General features: G+C 39.7%; 1 protein-coding gene across 3 annotated transcripts in view; it reads left to right on the forward strand.

Annotated features, from left to right (window-relative positions):
• The window catches only part of CDC14A (cell division cycle 14A), a 159,254-nt gene extending 136,759 nt beyond the window's left edge, over positions 1-22,495 (forward strand). Inside the window, exons 13-16 of one of the 3 annotated variants that reach the window (XM_046645730.1) lie at positions 373-420; positions 2,486-2,608; positions 3,335-3,668; positions 20,513-22,495. In XM_046645730.1, coding sequence (XP_046501686.1) covers positions 373-420; positions 2,486-2,608; positions 3,335-3,668; positions 20,513-20,542 — 535 coding nt within the window. In that variant the 3' untranslated portion in view covers positions 20,543-22,495. Of the gene's footprint in view, positions 1-372; positions 421-2,485; positions 2,609-3,334; positions 4,139-8,343; positions 8,473-20,512 lie in introns of those variants that run through there. The other 2 variants (XM_046645728.1, XM_046645727.1) reach the window with 2 other exon arrangements.
• The last annotated feature ends 747 nt before the right edge of the window (positions 22,496-23,242 follow it).

Genomic DNA, 23,242 nt, shown 5'->3' on the forward strand with positions numbered 1-23,242 from the left:
CCAGTATGGTTTTTCTATTTTCTTTGTCTTCTCAGAAAGTTTCTTACTTTTTTGGAATGTAGTTTTTCTTAACAGCATCATGGTACCATCACCAAACATTTTTCACCCTGAGTGGTTCCAGTACCACCTTCTGCTTAAAAAGCCATTTGCTGTAAATGAAATGCAAGATGAAACAGAATGACTAATAGGGATTTCCTGCTGTTTCTAGGGTTTATTTTATAAAGTGAATAAGTACTCATATCTATTTGCAAGGTTTTTCCCTTTTGCCAGTTTAATATTTTTAGTCATCTGACTCCGTATGGTGTCCCTTTTGGTCTTCGCTTAACTGTGTGAACCTGGTGATATTTGAGCACTTGTGTTTGATTTCCGCAGGTTGGATGATATGAAAGGGCCCCCAAGAGCGGTGTCCCAGCCTTTCAGGTACTGTTAATGAGGTTGAATTTCTAGTGGCTTGTAAATAAATGCTATCTTTTAGATACATTTCCCAACCCTTAAACTGATAAAAACAGATGGCACACAGCTTTTCGCTTTTTAAATTCTTTCCTTTCTGTTCCAGATCGTTATGATACCCTTTATTTTTAACGCTCACCGTGGAAAGGATTTTTGTTTTACCGAAGTGCCCACAGGGCTGTGTGTCTGTGGTAGTGATGTCAGTGTCCTCTGGGCTCCCAGCACGTGGTGGGACCTCTAATAAACTACAGTTGCTCTGCAACATGCCTTTCAATCTCATGATAGATTTTGCCTTGAGTTTTTAACATTTCTGTTAGTCCTCTTTCCTCCTATTTTGCATGAATTTGTTCCCCTCCTTTATTTTCTAGTTTTATGTCCTTCCCTGTCCTTCATTTGAGGAGGAAACATTAGTGTCTTTCTCTAGAAAAATGTCACCGAACACTCCCTGGGTGGTATCAGGGTACCAGTGGTACCAGGAGCCAGTGGAGGGCTTGGTGAGGCCAGTAGAAACATTTGGCCCAAACTGTTGATGAGATAGAGGCAAAAAAGCTGACCCATTCCTCACCTCTGGTTCTTATTCACCCTTAGGTTTTAGGGTTGTTTAGTGCAGGTACTTCTGAGAGAGGCCAGACTTCTCCAGAAGCTTGAGCTGTTTTCCTTGTACAACTTTTCCCATCACTGTTTTAGAGGCAAACTATGTCATAAGCTGCTGTTTGCAGGAGGATGATGAAGGAAAGAGTCTATAAGTAATTAAGCTTTTCTATAGCAGATAGAAAAACAAGGTCCAGCTCCATTAAATGACTTGTCCAGGATAAAATGGATTTGGTATTAAAACCATGACCAGGCCCTGGTGTCGAGATTTGAATCAAGTTTTCCTTTTTGTGCACTCAGCAAACGTTTATTGAACAGCCACTCTGAGTCTGGCACTGTGCTGGCCACTAAGAATGGAAATGAGAGACAGTTCTTTGCCCTTGATGGAGCTTATATGAAGGGAAATAGACAAATATCCGACAGTGGAATAGGTTGAAGAGCTGTGATTTATTATGAGAGTAGTATGATGAAACAGGATGCTTAAGCCTGGGAATTCAGTGAAGGCCTCCTGTAAGAGGTGCCAGCTAATTGGACCATTAAAGGATGAGCAATAGGAGTGCGTCAGATGGAGGTGGAAGAGAAGAGGTGGAGGGGAGGTAAGGAGAGGAGAAGATGCCCTGGCAGGAAAAATAGCACATGCCAACTGGACAAAGATATGAATGTGGTCCATTCAGGAGCTCTGGTCATTTTGTGTAGCTGGAGTACAGGTGTCTCATGGGAAAGTGTAGACAGAAAGACTTGTTCAGAGAGGCTAATGCCCGATTTGGGAGGGTTTTATAAGCCAAGTCAAGGAGTTTTGCCTTTCTGGGCACCGAGGAAAGATTAAATGGCTTAAACAGTGAAGCAACACCATTAAATATTTTGGATTCCCTGGAAGCTATTCAGAATTTGAATTTTAAAAATAAGATTAAAAGATGCTACTCTAGTAGTCAGGGATAAGAAGAATAATAGCCTCCCCGAGGGCAGTTGCAGAGTGGAAGGGAGAGGATAGACTTAAAATATAAAGACGTAGTAAATCTAAGGACACGGGAGGAATGAATGCCGCGGCAAGGAAGGAAAGTGACCCGGCATGGCCGGATTGTGCTAAAGGGCAGACCCGGGATCCTGGATTTGAATCCCAGCTCTGCCACTCGCTCCCTGAGTGACTTTGGATGAGGAGCTTTTCCTCTGGGCCTCCGTTTCCTCCCTTGCAGAGCGGTACAGCATCTTAGCTGCAGAGGGATGTCGTGAGGATGAGCTGAGGTAAGTAAGGTCTGTAAGGTGCTCAGTACAAGGCCTGGCACATAGTGAGGGCTCTGTCAGTGTTGGCTGCTGCTGCTATCACCATTTTTAGGACCTGCCATGATGATTTTAATGTTTATTAGTTTATCTTGTTCTAGTTGATTGCTGAATGTTAAGATGATACAGCTTTTGTGTGACACTTGGCCCATTTTTCTCCACAAAGATCGAGTTCTTCTCCACAAGGATCTGCGTCTACCTTGAAGACCTCAAAAGTGGCTTTGTCTCCTTCAGCGACAGCCAAGAGGATAAGCAGAGGCTCTTTGTCCTCAGGTGCTGGCGTCAGAAGGTAATTTCTCTCTCTCTCTCTTCTGAGGTACTAGCGGGGAGTAAAGGAATTCTGCAGCAAACAATGAGTTTGGCTGAAGTTTGTCAGAGGAGGGGACCACGGAGAAGGGGAGAAACCACAACAGGCTCTGTGACCATCTGGGGCTTCTGTTCCTGTGTCAAATTGCAAGGGACAAGGCTGTGGAGGGAATACTGTATAGCATCCCTTTCTGTGGTAGGTCTCCAGCTTGTCTAACATGATCCAGAAAACAGAGTTCAGTTGCACATACTAATGATGTATGGTGTTGTCATTTCTCCCCTGCTGTGTATGGACGGAAGTAAAATGGGTGGGGACGTTTGGTAGAGTCGTGTGAAGGAATATATATAAGTTAAATCTTGTACTTAGTCTGCTTTTACTCTCTCATTATGTACCCCTTTTCATTTACCTCCTGCTTTGGATGAATAGGACACCCAGATGTTCTATTTCAAGATCTCTGGTCAAAGTGGTTTAGCCAGCTCCTTGGGTCTTAATTAACTGCTTTTGATGGAGGAAATTGACATGTGTAATGAAAGGCTGTATAGAATATTGCCACAAGCGATAAAGAAGCCTTTCTGTCACCATTTGCCTTGATCAGCGCTGTCTTCATCACATTCCCCTGGTGTCATCATTCTGTGTTTAGAAGCGTGAGTTCTGCGTGAGGATCCATTGCTGTCTCTGTTTTGCCCCTCACCTGTGTTTTCCATTCAGCTTTTCCATAAACTCCCGGCTGGCCAGTTCTCTTGGGAACTTGAACGCTGCCATAGATGATCCAGAGAACAAGCAGACCTCCTCGACCTCGAAGGTGGGTTTCGTAGCCAACCCCTTCACCAACCTCTTGAATGGCAGCTCCCAGGCACCCGCCAGAAATTGCCCCGAGCTCAACAACAACCAGTACAGCCGGAGCAGCAGCAGCAGTGGGAGCCCCCTGAGCACCCAGCCGAGCACCCAGGGCTCCAAGACCGAGGAGCACGCCACCGCCCTCCGGCCCTCCTACACTGGCCTGTCTTCTTCCTCAGTGAGATTCCTGAGCCGCTCAATCCCAGTAAGTTCGCAGACACCACCTCTTGGCCCTCAGAACCCTGAACGCAACTTTTGTGCCTTGCCCTCCCAGCCGAGGCTGCCACCCAAGAAATTTAATAGCGCCAAGGAAGCCTTCTGATCGATGCCTTCCCTCTGTGCTGTGCAACTGTCCATGCACGTCCATTCTGCTGGCTCCTCTTCAAGTAAATGCCAAGTTCCAACCGGGTTTCTTTCTTCCTTCTTTTTCTTCTCCTCCCCCTGCTCCTTTTTAAGTGGTTTCTCTTAGAGAGGAAATAGCTTTCATTCCCTTCATCAAGAACACTGTTGAGTTAAGTTAATTTTTAGTTAAGTTTTCAAATCACTGTGACTATCTGGTGCAAAGCCAGGAGCTGATTCGTGTGATAGACAGTATTTGCTTTGGCTGTGGTGGCGGTCGGAATCATGGCTTTTTCTGTATCGTGTATTAATGAATGCATTTTGGAATATTTAAATGGGGAAGGTGCTGAATGAACAGTATCTTCTCAGGACTACCCATTTGCCCCTTGAATATCTCACCTCCTGCAGAGAACTGAGCCAGATTTAATTAAATGGCAAGTGGAAGGTGTTTCTAAGGAACGCTCATAGATAGGCACCTGGGATGTAGGGGAGGGGAAGGCAGAGGACCAGGATGGAAGCTCTCCAAACACATTTTACCCATCTGCTCTTTATTTAGGTTACCAAGCCCCCTTTTCAACCAGTAACCCCTGTTAGGGTATAATCTGTTGGTTTACCCCCTGCTAGGAATCACTTTAGTCACTTATTTTGATTGCCTCAAAGGGAATTGAGATCTATGGGAATCCATGGGATCTATGAGTTTTGGTGTGAGAGAACAAGGACAAAATGTAAAGCAGAAATAGATCCCGCAGATGAAGGAAATGTGAATCAGTGTCAGAATGCATCGTTGATTCCACACGGGGCACAAGCAAGCTCCGGGTGTCCTGGGAAGGCTGCGTTCTGGCACCCTTCGTGCCCACTGTTCTGGAACATTTCCTCAGCCATTATCTAGGGAGAGGCTGATTTCTGCAGGGGAGAAGAAGGGCTGAGGAGAAGCCGGTGGCAGTGGCCTCTCCTGGCCCACTCAGCAAAGCAGTAGCCCCAAGGCAAGAGTTAATAGGACCCACTTTCCTTAAAATGGCAGTTTAGAAACCACTTTTCTAACATGAGGATGCAGTGTGCATGTGTGTGTATGCATGTGTGTGTGTGTGTTTGTTGGACTCATTACCACTCCCATCCCTGCCTCAGGCCTCTTTTCAAAGTTTTTTTCTATCCACACACAGTCCTTTCTGGCATTTATACTTTTCCTCATCTGATTTTATTCTGAGTGATGTTTTTCAACATTATTTTGATTCCTGTGTAAATTAGGGCCCCAGCCTACCTCACCTCTTAATTTGACACTAATCCCACTATGTTATGAGTATATATGTGTCAGTTGAACTGGAATCCTTATAACTGGGGTTAGATGGAAAATGCTAGTGTATTTACATTTTCCTAACTAGGTTTACAAGTCATAGACTTCACAGCAGGTGTTGAGTTCAGTCAATATTTTCACAGACTGATTGTGGGTCAGCCTCTTTTTCAGACCTGAGTATAGGTCTTTCCATTTTCAGAAAAAGTGTAATACTTATGGATATATGGATAATTATATAAATATCTTGCAGATTTCACGGCTAAAGGTTTTGTGTAATCCACATTTATAGCTGAATACCAGAAGCACTGGTAGTTTGACAAGAATAACATTCTACTTTTTCTGGCTCTCTGAATTCCTCTTTGCTAGTGCGAGCTTGCTTTAGATGATCATTGATACCCCTCGCATGTTTATATAACTTAATTTTGGTTTCGTCCCATATTTTGTTATTTTTCTTCGCCTCTCCTCCTTCTCCTCCTCCACCTTCTGGCCCGAATAGAATGACTTTCCAATAATTAAATTTAAAGTAATAGTCTGTGTGGGCAGCTGCTGCGATTCCCCTCTTCTCCCTCTTAAATTTGTCATCTTATTGTAAAGAAAAGCATTTATAAATACAATTGCCAGCATGACAACATCTTCCTCCCTCTCACCCTCCTGAGAAGTCAGAAGGAGCAGGTCTCCCATAGCTGACTTTCCTTCCTTTGTCTTTGCCTAGAAATCCTCTGGAGGAAGGAGGGCTCCAAGTCCTACCCCTACTGGCTTGCTGGCAGAAAGTCTAATTAAGATGGAAATTCCCATTTCATGTGGAATAAGAGTAGGAGGTTGTGAGTTTTTTTCATTCATCAGTCCAATGCAGCTTTTCTCATTGCTGTGGGCTTCTTGTCCTTCTTTCCAGTGCTTCTGAAGATGTGGGACATGTGACCCTTGAAGAACTAGGAATAAATCACTCAACAAAAATGTTTTTAAGTCCTTAAGTAGGAAATGAAGTCTATTTGGCAATATCCTCTCAATACCTTTAAGAAAGACCCAGAAATTCCTAGGGGATGGGGTGACGGGTGTTTAGAGGGTGTCTAATATTTTAAAAGCTACAATTAGCATCTCTTTTGAAAGCTGCAATTGCTCTCTCACTTTATGCAGCAATTCAGCCCCCAGAAAAAGGTAAAAGTGATTTCCGTGTTCTGTCATTAAATGCTTTAACACAGAAAACAAGAACAGATTTTAAGGAATCCTTATGGTTGTGACAGAATGTTGAGAAGCAGTCAGATCTTATTTGTATTTATTTGGCCTCTTCTGTTAGTCTTGAGGTTTCTGCTGCCCAGTGTAATGTGCAAGGTTTCGTTTTGGTTGACCCACTTACTGTGAAAAATCAGTTTTTCCTCTCTGACGTTCAGAGGAGTTTTGAAATACTTAAGAAATGAGGGACGTGTGATTATGGTGTGGGTGGGGTGGAAGTATTTTATTAAATCGAAATTACTTGAGGTATCTGTCTTGAATATTTGCTCTGATTTATTTCTAAGAGCCTTTCCAGTGAATTGCTCTTCATCTACGTTGTCCTTACGTGACCCTGCAAGTGTATGTTAGGTCATGCTGCTTCCACCATAAGCTTGTCTTGCACCCAGCCTTGGTCTTCATTGCGAAACTCATCTCACTCTGCATTTTAATCATCTGCTCATTTGTCTGTATCCTCCACTGGACTGTAAGCTCTGTGAGGGCAGGCATTGTACCTCTGTTTTTTATAGTTATATGTCTGTCCCTAGCATATAGTAGACACTCTAAGTATTTCTTGAATAGATATATGGATGGTTGGATGTTTAAATGAATGAATGTGGTAAGAATTATTGCTTCTATTTTAAAGATAAATAACTTGAGGGTTTGAGCGGTTAAATGTTTTGCCCCAGATTGTGCCACAAATATGTAGCAGGGCCATAATTTGACCCTAGGTCAGTTAGACTCCAAAAAGCATATTCTTTTGATTATATGCTGCCGTGTACATACTGTGGTAGGTGTTTGAAATATCTAAAGGATATCTCATTTTGCCATGAAGGATCAGGGAAAGCTGTGAAGAAGGGGTAGCATTTTAGTTAGGCTTTTGGAGGGTGATTAGGAGTCTGCTAGTAATCTAGTGCTGAAAATAGGAAAGAGAGGAAAGGCCATTTCAGGCAATTGGAACAGCAAGAACAGGGCACATCCTTAGTATTGTAGTTAAGTTCTTAGATTCTGAAGACGGGTAGACCTGAGTCAAATCCTGTTTCCGCCGCTTCCTCCTGGTGAGTACTTTAGCAAGTTATGTAGCGTCTCTAAGCCTCCGTAAAATGGGGATGATAATCAGGGGCAGAGCTAGGTTTTGTGCACCTTGATACTTATACAATTTGGTGGGACCTGTTTAAGATAAAGAATACAAAATATTTATTTTGTAAATTTTTGTACAAACATATGACTACGTACTTTGAAAGGGGTTTGTGTGACTGTGGACCTTGAAGCTTATGTGGTAATGAACGAATGGTGTGGCTGTGTTCCAGTAAAACTTCATTTCCAAATGAGGTGGTGGGCTGGATTTGGCCCGTGGGCGGTAGTTTGCCCATCCCACTTTAAAGCATTTCCAGGTAATAGATACTGATCCTATCATCTTACTCTCCTGTTCAAAAGTGACCAGTGACCCCCTAATGCTAGAACATGAATCCCGAATTCCTTTGCTGAGCTTTCAGGACCTCTGTACTCTGTTCCTCTTATTGTATCTTTGTACATTACTTACCCTGCTTGTCCCTGAAGGGGTTTTCCCTGATCCTCTTCCCCAACTATGTTCTCGCCTATGTCCTGTCCTTTGGGAAGCCCTTTCTTGGAAGATCCCTGCCCTCTTCACCAATTTCTCATCTTTGAAGACATATATTACCATCTACTCTCTGACTCTTTCCTCAAAAAGTTGAACCCACCCAACGTTTTCCTTTTTAACCTCTGTTCCCATTCGTGATGAAAATTTAGTGCTTTATTTTATCCATATATGACATAGCTGTTTACTTACATGAGCATCTGTATTTGTTTATGTATTGTCCTTATATACAAGACTTGTCTCCAAATTTTAAACTTTCTTTGTGCAGACATTTCATAAAGTTCTTATTTATATTTCATGGTTTCTAACACAGTGCTAGACACAGAAGGAAATAAAAAATACTTATTTGGTTTAAAGTTGAAAAGAAAATTGAAATGAAATATTGTGTACTTACTGCTTTGCCTTGGCATTCTCCTTGTGACACAGTTGACGTTGGCTCCAATGCAGTTCCCGGTCCCAGTGGTCAAAGCTGTTTTTTTCGAGGGGGAGGAAGATTAGCCCTGAGCTAACATCTGCTGCCAATCCTTCTCTTCTTGCTGAGGAAGACTGGCTCTGAGCTAGCATCCGTGTCCATCTTCCTCTACTTTATATGTGGGACACCTACCACAGCATGGCTTGCCAAGCAGTGCCATGTCTGCACCCGGGATCCAAACTGGTGAAACCCGGGCCGCTGGGCCGCCGAAGCAGAACGTATGTACTTAACCACTGCGCCACCGGGCCGGCTCCCAAAGCTGTTTCTATACCCAGCTTGTTAGTCTGCTCTTTGGGTTTGAAGACTCTGGATGAGTTCTCCCTCTCAGATTTGACGAGTGTCAGAACAACCTTGGTAGCCTACCAATAGAGAAAGTCTTTCTGTTTTCTAGCAGCAGGTGGAATATTTTTTTTTAAAGGAATTATTGTTCCTTAAAGCAGGACTTGGAATAAGATAAAAATATTAGATCTAGCTTGGTAAAATAACCAATTTGATGAAAATCTCCTGAGTGATTGGCACACGGTTCATTTTTACCTGGGAGTAATGTTAGTGTGACAGTGATGACCTGTTTACTGATTGTCTGAACTTCCATTCCCAATAAAATGCTCCTACTATCCAGTGGTATGTAATAGCTTTCTTTGATTTAAACTTGATGTCTTTTCCCTCTGCCTGTTCTCCATGTTAAAAACGGTCATCCTGTCCTGATTTTATTTTATTGTATTTATTTTATTTTTTTTGAGGAAGATTAGCCCTGAGCTAACTGCTGCCAATCCTCCTCTTTTTGCTGAGCAAGACTGGCCCTGAGCTCACATCCGTGTCCATCTTCCTCTGCTTTATATGTGGGACGCCTACCACAGCATGGCGTGCCAAGTGGTGCCATGTCTGCACCAGAGATCCGAGCTGGTGAACCCCGGGCCACTGAAGTGGAACGTGCGCACTTAACCGCTGCGCCACCGGGCTGCCCCCTCCCTGTCCTGATTTTAAATATAATGTTTAATCACAAAGATTAAACATTATATTTAATTAAATATTAAGTATTATATTTAATATTGAAGATTAGTACTACCTTTCTAAGCTGCTGTGGTTTTTCCATCTCTCCTCTTTGTTGTGGCGTTGCCTTAAATTTAATGCCATTTTTCAGCTAAGGGATGCTAATAATACCAAGAAAAGAACATGAGGTCAATTTCAGTATTGCACAACATCTTTGTTATTCATTCAGCATTGGTATTCCCAAGGGGACTTGGGAATGTTACTTGACAATTAAAGCATCAAATTATTTTGAGGTCAGCATAGTTCAGATAGTGCCTTTAAATTTGCATATAAGCGATTTAGGTACACACAGTGTTTGCAGATAGAGCTAAGGGTGATTTAGGTTTCCACTGTTAAATGGTGGTCTGCATTACTTTGCTGTGTAAAGCCTGTCTGCTCTCTTTGACTTTCCATTTGAAAGAACTCTTTCAAACACGGAACTTGCTTTAATCTCAGATACGTTGGAGTTATTTATTGCCTTGGTTGTTCAACTTTGACACCTTCTTTCTTATGTCTTATCAATAATACTGCTAAGTCAATATAAAAGAGTCTTATTTTAATCTTTATTTATTTTGGCCAAGAGTAAAAATGAGTAAGTGCTTTTCATATATGTATAAAGGCTTATCCACTTTTTAAAAATTTATCTAATATTTATATGAGTGTTCACCATGAGCGCTGTACTGTTTTCATGGAGGAAGGTAAGAAAGAGTATAAGCCATTGTCTTCCACTGGATTGAAAGCTCTGTGAGGGTATCTTCTCACTTAATTGATCTTCTACCCTCATTTTTCTGGTCCCTTCTACCTGTCTTTGCACTGCTGCTAAAATCTGCCTAAAATACCAGTTTCTAAATGTCATCCTTTGCTTAAGAATAAAAACAATTATTATAAGATTTTTCTCTTTTTCCTTGAATTTCTGCAGTTTCATCATAATATATCTAGATATGGATTTGTTATAGTTTATCCTTTTTGGCCTCAGTGTGTGCTTTCAATCTCAGAGTGAATGGCTTTTTCAATTCTGGAAAATTCTCAGCCATTATCTTTTTCGATATTACTTTTCTGTCTTTTCCCCTACTCTCTCCTTCTGCATTACCCCCTAGACTTACGTTGGAGCCTTTTAGTGTATCCTCAGTATTTCTCACCTTCTATTTTATATTTTTAAATTCCTATTGCTCTAGCTGTGTTCTGATTGAGTCCTTCCTATTATTTTCCAGTCCACTAATTCTCTTTCAACTGTGTCTATTCTGGAATGTATCCCCAACCTACTGACCTTTTGATTTCAATGGCTGTATCTTTCATTTCCAGCATTTATAATTCGTTCTTTATGATAGCCATCTGTTTTTTATTTGGACCTGCCTATTTTTGTCTCATAATTTCTTTTTCTTTTTTTGGGTATTCTTCATTTTTCCACCTCGAGGATCTCAGACAATAGGTCATTTTGAGATTGCTTTTTTATTTTCATTTCAGCCTGTGAGAATTCATCTCTTGGTTGCAGGCTTTGTCAGTTCTCTTGATGTTCAAATTCCTTGTGTGTTTTGGAATTTTCTTTTGTAGGTTCACACCGAATGGGAGTTTTCTCTTTCTCTGCCCTCTCTGTGTGTTTTTCCCTCCTCATCTACTGGCTTTCTTCTTGGCTCTACTTGGCCCCTGGGTCTTCCAGTCTAGAAACAGATCTTAATCACCCAGGTTCTCTTCCCGTGGTGAGCTTGGCAGGCTGGCTTCTCAGGCAGGGCTGCATAAACCCTGGCCCGAGGGCAGTGGTTGCAGCTTCCTCAGCCTCTTTCATGGGTGGGAGAGCCTGACCCCAGCCCCAGTTTCATCCCTTGGCCTGTGTACCCCGAGGAATGGACAACCCAGTCACCTCTGCCAGCTTCCAGCTCTGTAGCCAGTGGCTTGCCACTGTGCCTTGGTTTGTTTCTGGGCCATAAAAATGTTGCTTTTACTTTTGCATCTGGGCCTTGGATCCCCACTGAGTTGGCTGATAAACTTGAGGTTAGAAACATGATGTTCGAAAACATAGTCTCTTATTTTTATCTTCATGGCATCTAGCATTGGACTCTGCTTATGTATGCTTATGATTATTGGTTTATTTATTCCATACTGTCACCTTTTCTAATACTGAGTAGGTCATTTATTTCTTTCCAAAACTTGAAATTTACTGTATGTATGTATAAGATGTTTAACCCAGAAAGGCATATTTTTATTGCAACCTGCTCTTCCATACAGGCACACGTTCATGTGAGTGTGCATGCATGTGCAAACAAGCATAGATGCCACATGCACTTACTTGTAAGATCATTGGATTTGCCCCTACTGGAAGTCTTTGGTAAATGACACAGCCTCTGTTTGATGGCGACTGTCTAAACTCAGATGGCTAATATGTGTGAGTGAGAAGTGTCTTATCTGTAGAGGCAGATGTTTCCCTCTCTTGGTCAGACCATTGTGAGCCCCTCAGCTTTCTGTGATATTATAGAGGTCAACTTCTACGTGGGCTCCACAGGTGCTTCAGCATCCTCAGGTTCAGTCTCTGATTGAAAGTGATTGGAATGGGAAGGAAGGATATAAAAAAAGCAGTATCTTAAGGAGCTTGACTGCTATAACAAAATACCATAGACTGGGTGGCTTATAGCAACAGAAATTTATTTCTCACAGCTCTGGAGGCTGGAAAGTCAGAGCTCAGGTACCAGCATAATCGCGTTCTGGGGAGGGCCTTCTTGTGGGTTGCAGACTGCCATCTTCTTGTATCCTCACACGGATATAAGAGGGCGAGAGAGCTCTCTGGGGTCCCTTTTATAAGAACACGAATCCCATTCAAGTCTCCACTCTTATGACCTAATTACCTTCCAAAGGCTTCACCTCCTAATACCATCATATTGAGGGTTAGGATTCCAACAGATGAATTTTGAGGGGATACAAACATTAAGTCCATTGCAGGCAGTACACCAAAAGAGGAAGTCCAGAAGTCTCTATTTGAAAGTGAGCAAAAAAAGGTTGTCGCATTCCAACCTGATTCCCCTTATTGACCCCTTAAATGCAAATTGCTTACTGTCTGGTAACTCCCAAATCTTTATAGTGAAGAGGTAAAGGCTGTGTTCTGACTTCTTAGACACCTCGTTTCAACACTCTCCTCTCCTTTGAAAACACCATCCAATGATGTTCTGTTCCTTTTATCCTCATCACTGTCATTTACTCATCTTCATTCCTTGAGGACTTTGGCTTTACTTTTAGCTACCAGGCCACTGCCAACATTCTCAACAACTGTAACATTTTTCTAATCATTATCATTATCATCGCCATCACTATCAATGATTTATTGAGTGCCTCCTATGTGCCAGGCGTTGTGTTAGGTGCTTTATGTAGACATTATGTTGCTTATTTAACCACAGTTTACAGGTGAGGAAATACTCAGAGAGGCAGTGACTTGCCCAGAGTCTCTTCCCAAAGTCACTTGATCGCTAGCCTCCAAAATGAGATCAATTCAACTATCTTGTATCCGTTCTTAGTCTTTCTCTTCTAAGCATTGTTAGAGAAACTCCTATTACTCTGCCTATTGGCTCCATTTCAAATAAATTTCTAATTTACCTGGCCCTTTAGTGCTCATGATTTGTTTACGGAGCCCATTTTGGCTCACTTTCTCTTCCCCATACTAGCTGTTTTAAAACTTCTTAACATTCTTCATCAGCATTACCCCTCCAACCTCCAGGGCTGGTTCACCTTGCCTTGAGTTCTGCCAAGAACATAGAATTTATCAGGAGTAATTTCCCTTAACTGTCCTCTTCTCTACCTCAAAGTTTATCTACATCTGGACTTATCCTTTTTTTCTTCCCTTTTAGATGAAAAGAAACCCTACTGTTTTCCAATGGTAACTCCACCTACCTGTACTATTCTTTCCAGACTCTTTTAGGGAGTTGCCCCATCCTCTCCCTCCCTCTCTTATATTTTCAGTCTCTTCTCCTCCATTTGCCTGTCTCCTCACCTGCAAACAAGTATATCCGAATTGGTCAGCGTGTCTTGCCAATTACTTCCCTCGGTCCTGTCACCTCTCACAATGTCTCCTTTATGGCCAAACTTGCAACAAGAGAGGTGACCCCCATTCTGGTGAGAGTCTCTCCCAGAGGCTGCCACTGACTTGTTTAAGGCCAGATCCCATGGTCTCTTGTGAGTCCTCATTCTTCTTCTTCTTTCTGCAGCGTTTGACAATATTGACCACCCTTTTTTCCTATTTTTTTGTTTCCTTTCAGTTTTGCAATATTATTTTCCCATTTCTCCTTTCCTCCCCTTAAATCATTACCTGTTTGTCTTCCTTTGCCTGTCCTTAATGATTTTTCCCAAGGCTCTGACCTTGGCCCATTTCTCTCTCTGGGTAATCATCTCATGAGCTTTAGACCTACATTTCTAAATTCCTGTGGGCATTACCTGGGAGAGAAAACAGGCTCCTTCAATTGCCTGCTCCTCCTTTAGTTTCCTAGCTTAGTAATTGTGTCTTTATGCATCCAATCATCCAAGCTAGAAACTCGCAATCATTTTGACACCACTTCTGCCTTTCCTTCTGTCATGTCCAGCCACTAAGTCCTATCAGTTCTCGCTCTGAAATGTTGGTTTTTTGTTCCTCCATTCTTATCACTCAAGCCTTAATTGAGGTCTTCGTGGACTATTGTAAGTCTGAAGTGTCTGTTTTTGTCCCTCCATTCTTATCACTGCTGCCCTAATTGAGGTCTTCATGGACCATTGGATTAGCCCTTTAAATTTTCTCCCTGCCTTCAGTATCTCTTGCCTTTAATCTTTCCTCAGTTTTGCTGCCAGTGTTAGATTTCTAAGACACAGCTGATTAAAGCATTTCTGTGTTTAGAATCTTCACCGTCTCCACTTTGCCTACAGGGTCCAGTCTGGACTCCTTGGCTTGCCACTCAGGGCCCTTCCCTGTCGCACAATGCGCTTCCCCACTGTGTCCCCTCCATCAGCTCTACCGGATCCTGACTGGCATTCTGCAAGAGTGCCACACTCTGCTTCATGTCCAAACCCTAGCACATGTGGTTCACTCTGCTTTTCCTCTTGTTTCTGTAGGTTTTATAGTTCCTGGCCTGGCTCAATAGTTATCTTTTTGATGAAGCATTCGTGACCCATCTGTGCCTTTTCCTTCTCATGGGACTTTGTTCATGCTTCCTGGTTGCTCTCGTGTTGTAGTCAGCTGTACCTGATTCTCTCTCTCCTCTGCTGGCTTTTAAGCTTCTCAGAGGCATCTTTGTTTTCTCAGGTTCCAAAGTATAGTAAGCACCTAATAAATACTTAATGAACTAACAGTTGGATAAGATATCCAGGTTCCTGAATGTTAAGCAAAGAGCTCGATGCTTAAGAGCCCCTTATCATTGTTAGCAAAGGAAGCATCAACAAAAAGCAAAACAAGTTTTCAGCTTTAGCTTTAATATACAGTAATCTGAGAGTTTTATTTTTTTTCTAGAAACGTGGCTTTACTAAAATAAGAGAAAATAAATTTTAACGGAGTTTGCATCAGTATAATTTTGGTGTTCAGATGAACTGAAAACACTCATGTAATGGTTGACTGAGTCAAGTTGGGTGTCAACAATCTGTCATCTAACAATTGAGCTCTTTGTGATTGTTGAAAAGCACAGATTAAATTCCCACAGATAAAAAGAATCTATTAAAAGTCATGTAGGAAGGTGAAAGAATATTTTATATAGCATTTTAATTAACCACAATTGGCTTGTTAAATCTTAGGGTCCCTGAAATGCTTAGAGAACACTATAGAAAAATGTATACACATCTTTCAAATCTGATTTTATCACAAACCTTAGTCTTTTTGTGTTAATATGATGTCAATGAAATGTTATCCAGCTACATTTCTACTAGTGTTATCGGAGGAATATTATTATGTTAGCAAAGGCAAGTACTTTCAGGATTGTGAAACCACATTTGTGGAAATATGGATTAATGCACACATTTTACGTATTAACTTACCAGCAATACAAAAACTGGAAATTATATTGCAAAGCCGTGAAAGGCCCAGGAGTATAGACGCATTTAGAGATAAACTGATTTTTCCCCAGTGTTTATTTTTCCCCAGTTGTTCTTTAACACTCAAAACACTAGAGTTATATATAAAATAAGATACCATATTGCCAAATGTGTTTTTATTTTTAAATTAGCTATGCCATTGAAACCACTTATTAAGGTAGTTTTTGCCTCTGTAGTTAGAACTCAAACCAAGGATAACTAGTGGACTATTTTTTCTTCCTTAAGGAACTTGGGAAAATGAGGATATGCAGGAAAGAAAAAGTCAGTGTGGCAAAAGCACATGGTGATTTTGAGGCAGGGCTTTGACCTAGTAAGACGCTAACATATAGGGTCCTTTGGTCCAAATTATTTGCACGTTAAGACATTGTTTTATTCATTTGCTGGCAAAGACCTTAATCTTTCATTATGCTTTACAGTTTGCTGTTTTTGATAGCTTATAATTTTATTTGTTAACCATCTGTACAGTATTTATATCAATAATTATAAGACATTTTTCTACCACGATTAGGTAACTGGGCTGTTTAAAAAAGAGACACCTCCAGAATACCTAAATTTTTAAAGTCACTACCTACATCTGCCAAAACAGATTAGTAGCAGATTTCTAGAACAGAACAAATTGTCTTGATCTCCTTACCTAACACTTTGTTTTATGTCAAATCTAACTGCTTTCAGGGAATGAGACTTCTTGATGGAAGCTTGTATTTTGACATAAAAATTTTGGGGGCTGCATGTGTAAGGTAATTTTATCCTTATTTTGCAGGCTGAATATTGCTATATTATTAGTTTTATGGTATTCGTACCATATATTCACGATAAACTTGATCTGTTCTTTACTCACTGTAATCTCGTTAAACTTACTGGCCACATGAATTTGAATATTGTATTTGAGAGATTAAAATCCATTGGTTATATAAATAAATGCTACCTTGTAAAATAATATTAACACCCCAGGTTTCACTTCCCTCATAACCGTATCCATTGTCATTGCTGAGGGAGTTTTTTTTTAATGTTTTGGGCGCATTAGGCATTAATTCTTGTGATAGTGATAAAAATAATATTGGTCAAGCAAGATTAAAAGTTTCATCAGAATACTTAAGCATGGGTGTTCTTATAAAGAGAATTTCTTTTTGGAATATTCCTTTTTTTTTTTTTTTTTGGAGGAAGATTAGCCCTGAGCTAACATCTGCCACCAATCCTCCTCTTTTTGCTGAGGAAGACTGGCCCTGAGCTAGCATCCATGCCCATCTTCCTCTACTTTATATAGGAAAGTATACTTTCCTATACTTTATATGTGGGACGCCTGCCACAGCATGGCTTGACAAGTGGTGTGTAGGTCCGCACCCGGGATCCGAACTGGTGAACCCCGGGCCACCGAAGAAGAGCGTGTGAACTTAACCACTGCGCCACTGGGCTGGCCCCACTTTTTGGAATATTCTTGAAAATTCTTTTGGATTTAGTCCTATTGAAAATCACTTTAAAATGTATGTCTCTTTTACACTAATAAATATTACATTCTTTTTTGAAATTTAATATTTCTTGGCTCCCTCAGGATCATCCTTTGCCTCAGGTTGTTATTTGTCTGTGTCAGGGTGAGAGAATATTCGACTAAATTTGCAGTGATCACAGAACAAATGCTAGAAGTGTCTTGAGGCTTATTATGGTGACTAAAAGTTTGGGCTTTACAGCCAGACTGCTGGAGTTCAAATTCCAGCTCTGCCACTTCCTAGTTGCGTGATCTTGGTCAACCTACTTCACTGCTTTGTGCCTCAGTTTCCTCATCTGTAAAATGAGTTGTCTGGAGCATTTAATGACTTAGTACATCTAAAGTGTGCCTGGTGTATAGAAAGTACTCACTAAGTATCTATCGCAGAATAATTGACTTGTTAAGTAATGTATCTGATTTATTAAGAATTCCAGATAGTTGTGCTTCAATTAATCTATTTTTGAATAATGATATTATTTATGGAGTACAAAATACATTTGAATTTTTACTATAAAAATTAAAAATGGTAATAACTGGCTATTGTGTTTTCTGGGACTAGTTACTTTAGAATATCTGTACATTTGGAAAAAAATGAACCAGAGACCCTCAATACAACTCCATCATGCGGTGCTTGAAATCGAAATGCTACCATCATCCCACGCTATTGCTTTTCCAGTGAAAAGGCCTTGAAATATTAGTTATGATTTTTTAAAGCAGGTAGATCTTGTAGAATTTAACTTTTAATTCTTTCTTCCCTAAGTCCACTTCCGTTAAGATTTTTGTTTTAGATTGAAAATGAAAGGAAGATAATTTGTTAAAAAATACTGATAGAATAATTTGGTCAACCTTTCTTAGTGATCTCTCGTTTGCTTTAACTTTCTTTACACCAGATAAAGAAACCATGTAATTTGTTTTGTTTTGAGAACTTGGGTATTGGACTTTTATACCCCAGTGCCTACTGTATACTACTGATGTTCAATAATGTTTGTAGAATGAATTAACTGGCGTGACAGAAGGTCCTTTGGCCAAATCATGTCTTCATTTGTTTACAGAGGTCTGCAGAGCCACTCAGGCAGCATAAGTGAGCAGATTGGGTGAGGGACTGTGGTAAATGGTATCTGAAGACAGGATTACATACCAGCCAGAGTTTACGGCCTCTGCTGTGTGTAAGGAAAGGCTTCTGCCAGAAGACTAATGAGTATATGCTTTGTATGAATGATAGAAATCTTTAAAGTTATTCTAGGCTATTTCTGTTTTCCTGTTCAGTAGGTGTCCTGATTCTATACAATAAATAAATGTATGTACACACACATATTTACCCCCTACATGTTGATGTGTGTATAAAATACTTTGCCCTGGAAGAAAGTTAGTTGAACAAAGGTCACTTACCTAGTATCTGTTCATTTGCTCTATCTCTGTTTATTGAGAATTGATGGAACTTTAGAGGTGCTTGCAGAACCATTTTGTTCTAAATTTAAAGCAATCTGAGGAGCTTTATAATTTCTGTTAGTGATAACACAAGTAACTTTTCTAATTAGAACAAAAGGAAAGGTTAAATATTTCCAAGAAAGCATTGACCGATGTACAGCGTGCACGTGTGGCATTCTTGCAGCCGGGGAGACCACCTGGCTCTGCCTTCTTTGCCTGCTTCCCAGACCAGAGAAGAAACTGGGAAGAAGCAGCTAGAAAAATGATAGTCTGCTTTTAAGCTCTAATTGCCAGGATGGCACCTGATGTCCTGCGAGTTGAATGTATATGGGCTTCAAGGCACTGGACCAGTTTCACTGGACTGGCTCAGAGTCTTACCTCGTTTATTCTGTCTGAGTTCTGGTATATTTTTATTATAGTGCCCTTATTCTTGATCATCTCTCCTGTTTTGAAGCATAAACCACATCCTGTAGCGAGAAAGTCAACTTGCCAAACCTTTTCCATTCTTCCTAGCAGTTCTTGACATCTACCCTCTCCCTTGAAACCTGCAGCCTTGAGACCTCCCTGTGCAGACCTGCCCTCATCCTTTTGCCTAATCCTTTGCTTGCGCACAACGTTACTCTTACCCTGCGTATATTATTATTTAATGTTGATACATTTGTCTTTTCGTTTTGTGTCTGTAAGACAGTGTGGTCTTTTGCCCTTTGAGGGCGGGGACCATAACTTTTTGACTCATGGTGTTGATAGAGACTTACTTAATACATGGCTGTTGATAGAGTTTAAAATTCACTGGGGTTTTGAAACTGAAAAAAGATAGTTTGAATCCTTTTGTAAATTATTTGTGAAATAGACAGATTCTTTTTTTTTTTTTGCTGGGAAAGATTCACCTTGAGCTAACATCTGTTGCCAGTCTTCCTCTCTTTTTTTTATTTTCTCCTCCCCAAATCCCTAGTACATAGTTGTATATTCTAGTTGTAAGTCCTTCTAGTTCTTCCGTGTGAGCTGCCACCACAGCATGGCTACTGACAGAGGAGTGGTGTGGTTCTGCAACTGGGAACTGAACCCGGGACACTGAAGCAGAGTGCACTGAACTTTCACCACTAGGCCATCAGGGCTGGCTCTGGATAGATTCTTTTTTAGTGTTGCCTATCCCATCAACAAAATGAACCAGTCTCAGAATTACTAGGACCTATTAATGAAATGCTGCAGGTCAATTTGAAAAATAATTATTGAGGGAGGACAAAAGGGCATTTGGTAGCAAATCAAGTAAACTTTGTTGATCTGAAGTATTTGATTAGAAGAATTGTGTGAAAAATTTTTCAGTGTTTAGACTTACTTTATATTCCCTCTTTCTAACTACTGTTTACTGCTCAAAAATAACTGTTTGGCAGATTTTCTGTACCTCTCTTTTTCTTTTCCTTGTTTATGTCTATTATCAATGCATTCTGATTACATATCCCAATCATGCTCCTTTTATATGTTATTATCTAATATGATGTGGGAGGAACTTGCATTGTTTGCTTTTCTTGAAGGTTGTCCATGGTTTATTATGTTATGACTGCAAGTTTCTCCTGCACAAATGCTTTTGGGTCTTAAGATCAGATTTCAAGGCTAGTAGTGCTTTGTGTCACCCTAAATGGAAAAGATTTGTAAGGTATTGATTAAATTCAAACATTCCTAAGGAAATTTTTTAAATGACTGCTAATTCTACTGCATTAGAAGCATTAACATTTGTTTGATATGTATTGCATTAAATAAAAAAGTACGTCTTCTCAAAGTGTACTCTAATAATCTTCAGTTTAGTTACAAGTGTCATTTAATACTTTTGAGTAAAACTCAATATTATTGCACGAAAGCTTAGAAGTTAGTTCAGTGCAATTTTCAATTAATATTTAATTTTTAATCACTGTTAATAAACTAGTAAGCCTTTTAAAATAGAAAGTTTTCTTGTAATCACTTTACATAATTGAATATCTCATTTTTAGCAAATGGTTTGTTTCCCTCATCTTTTTCTGTTTTTTTCTTAGTGTATTTCATTTATCTTTTATATAATAGACCCAAACTGCCTTGTGTGAAGGAAGGAGCTGCATGGTGTGCTGGATGTTTTGTATGTGATGGAATTTAACCTCGGTTTATATCTCTCCCCCGCGCAGTCCCTTCGGTCTGAATATGTTCATTACTAAGGCCTTGCCACTCCAGCGAGAGCTGTTCCGCCCTTAGACACAATTTCTTCATCTGGACGAGCAATGTCGAGGGAGAGCAGCTGCTTGCTGGAAGAATACCTCTGCCTTCTTACCTTTAATTAAAGAGAGCGCTAAGATAAGACCTTCAAGAGACTTGAAATCAGAAAACTCTGGCTAATGACTACTATAAATGCACTGAAACTGTGTTTATGGAGACGTCAACACTTTTTAAGATAGTTTCAATGTTGAATTTGGTATTTCGAAAGGTTATTTTTAATGTATTTCTGTAATACTTTGTTATTACATGTACAGTGTTACATTATGTATGTATTGTGAACTTTAAAAGACTATTTTGATAAATTTATAAATATATAAAATTATGTAAAAACTAGACTATATTTTGACTTAGATTTTCTTGCCGTTTGCTACCAAAAAATTTGTATTTTGAATTTGTTTAGTATGGTTTTGTCTACAATGAATAAATAATTCCTCTTTATTAAGAAAAAGTAAGGGAGAATGTGTTTAGAAAGTGATTTTTATGTTCCCACTATGAGTATGGCAGATCTGTTCATTCTTTTGGGAAGTCAGTCTAATTTAACGAGTTTATCCAAATTTATCTCTAGCAAGAGTATAATTATTTGATTCGGTGTATTTAGACCATTTCCTTTCCCTTTGTTTTTGCTTCTGAGCCACTTAGTTTGGCATCTTTGGGGCTCTAACAAAATTTCACATCCGGTTGAAGATCAGAATTCGTTGGGTGTTTCCCTCAAAAGCATAGTTTTTCTCTATGAAATGACTCAACATTCCAAATGTTTTTATTTCTTTCCTCCTCTCAAAAGAGCTCTTAACTCAATTAGAATATTCTGCTTTTGGTACAAGGTGGTTGTTGCCTGTAATCACACATGGTCTGGCACCAGTTTTAAATCAATGAAGAGATAAAACTGAAAAAGATGCTGCTAAGGAGTTCTCTGTATTAAAGGAGTTATGTTTAAAACGATTGCAAACCCCTGACGCACAAGCTAGCGTGTCAAAAACCTAACATGAAAATGAAGGGACTCCTTGTAGGTACTCGCAGCCCTTCCGTGCAAGTGTTAGCTTGTATGTAGACTCCAGAAGCCCGTAGGCTTCATTTCTGTGGGGAGTTGGGGAGCCTTTGACTCCAATTCTCTTCCGTGCTGCTTGCGAATGGACTACTCAGAGACAGTTAAATGGATTCACATGAAGTGCTTTTCTCTCAACCATTGAGTTATTTATAATGTATTTATTAGGAGGGCTACCTTGAGACTATTGTACGTGCTTCAGCAAAACATCTTATTCATGTTTTACATTTTAAAAAAGGCATTTGAATGAATGTTTGACTCAGGTTTGTTGACTTCAATAACTACAGTACCAAATAATTGCACTAAACTGATGAAAAATGAATTGTACGTTTTAAGAATCAAAAACGAAAATAAGTGGAATTAAATTGTGTACCTTTTCTAAAGCTGAAATAGCAAAATATTTTATTATGAGTTATTGTAAAAATAGATTGGTTAATTGTATAGGAAGATGATAGTATTTTTTAAAAAAATTATCCGTGAAAAGTAATTCAGATAACATTTAAGAAGTGGGGGAAAGGGAACCATATTGACAGTTTTAGTTCTGTGAACACTAATTTGTGTGCAGCTATTAAATGATTGTAAAATTGACTACTGTAAATTTTCCACAATTATGTGTGTATATTAGTCATATGTATCTACATGTGTATGTCTTAAAATTATTTATACACATGTGCATACATAGACAAACCAAGAAATGTATGTATATAATACAGAAAGTATAGCACAGTAATTCTACTCCAATAATAAACATTGTTTGACACATATTTTGTTATGAATAGTTTACCTTCCAAAAGATATTTTGTTCTATTTTGAAGTGTAGAAGAATACACTGCTAATAAATAATAAAAGTTTTGTGCAATTTACGTTTTCCTTGGCTTTTATAATTTGGATTTTCAGTTATCAATGTACTGGAGTCTGTCTCTAATTTTATAGATGATTCAATCTGGTTGGTGCCTTTTGAGTTTCTCAAGATCTCTGTTTTGAACTTTTAGTTTATCTTTTATTGACTTTCCAGGTTGTGGCCATTTCTTGAAATACTCGACACTGAGCACAAAGAAATCTTTTACTTCAAATTTCATAAAAGTCAGATAATGTCAGCCTCTTGCTGTCTTTCTCTCTCTGTAGTTTTCCTTTCTGTTAATACAACATGATGATGATCAGTGTTTTGGGTCCTGCTTGGTCATTTATGACTATTGTATGATACACTGGTTATCGGTTCCTTTCGAGAAAGAATGGCTGTATTTTTTTAAAGGAGAAATTACAGAAATAAATCAGATGGAACAGACCTCACCTCTGTTGGATCTATGCCCTGACGTACCAACCTGGGAGAAACTGCACTATTTATTGGAAATATTTTTATGCATTAAACTGGATCTCTTTGGGTTGTGATGTTTCTGAGCTTTTTCCCTTCTCTTTTGTCTTGTAAATTTTTTCAGAACACAGAGGAGAGGTGGTGGGTGGGAAGGTCCTTTCACTTCTTGAGTTGAGAATGAGCCAATGAGCTGTCCTCACGACACTGCATGAGACAGCTGGGGTACCTTGGCTGTCATGGGGCCACATCTTAGAGAAGGAGATTTCTCATGAATTCATGAACCTGTCT

Source organism: Equus quagga, chromosome 18, assembly GCF_021613505.1.
Source record: "Equus quagga isolate Etosha38 chromosome 18, UCLA_HA_Equagga_1.0, whole genome shotgun sequence".
Lineage (NCBI taxonomy): Eukaryota > Metazoa > Chordata > Mammalia > Perissodactyla > Equidae > Equus > Equus quagga.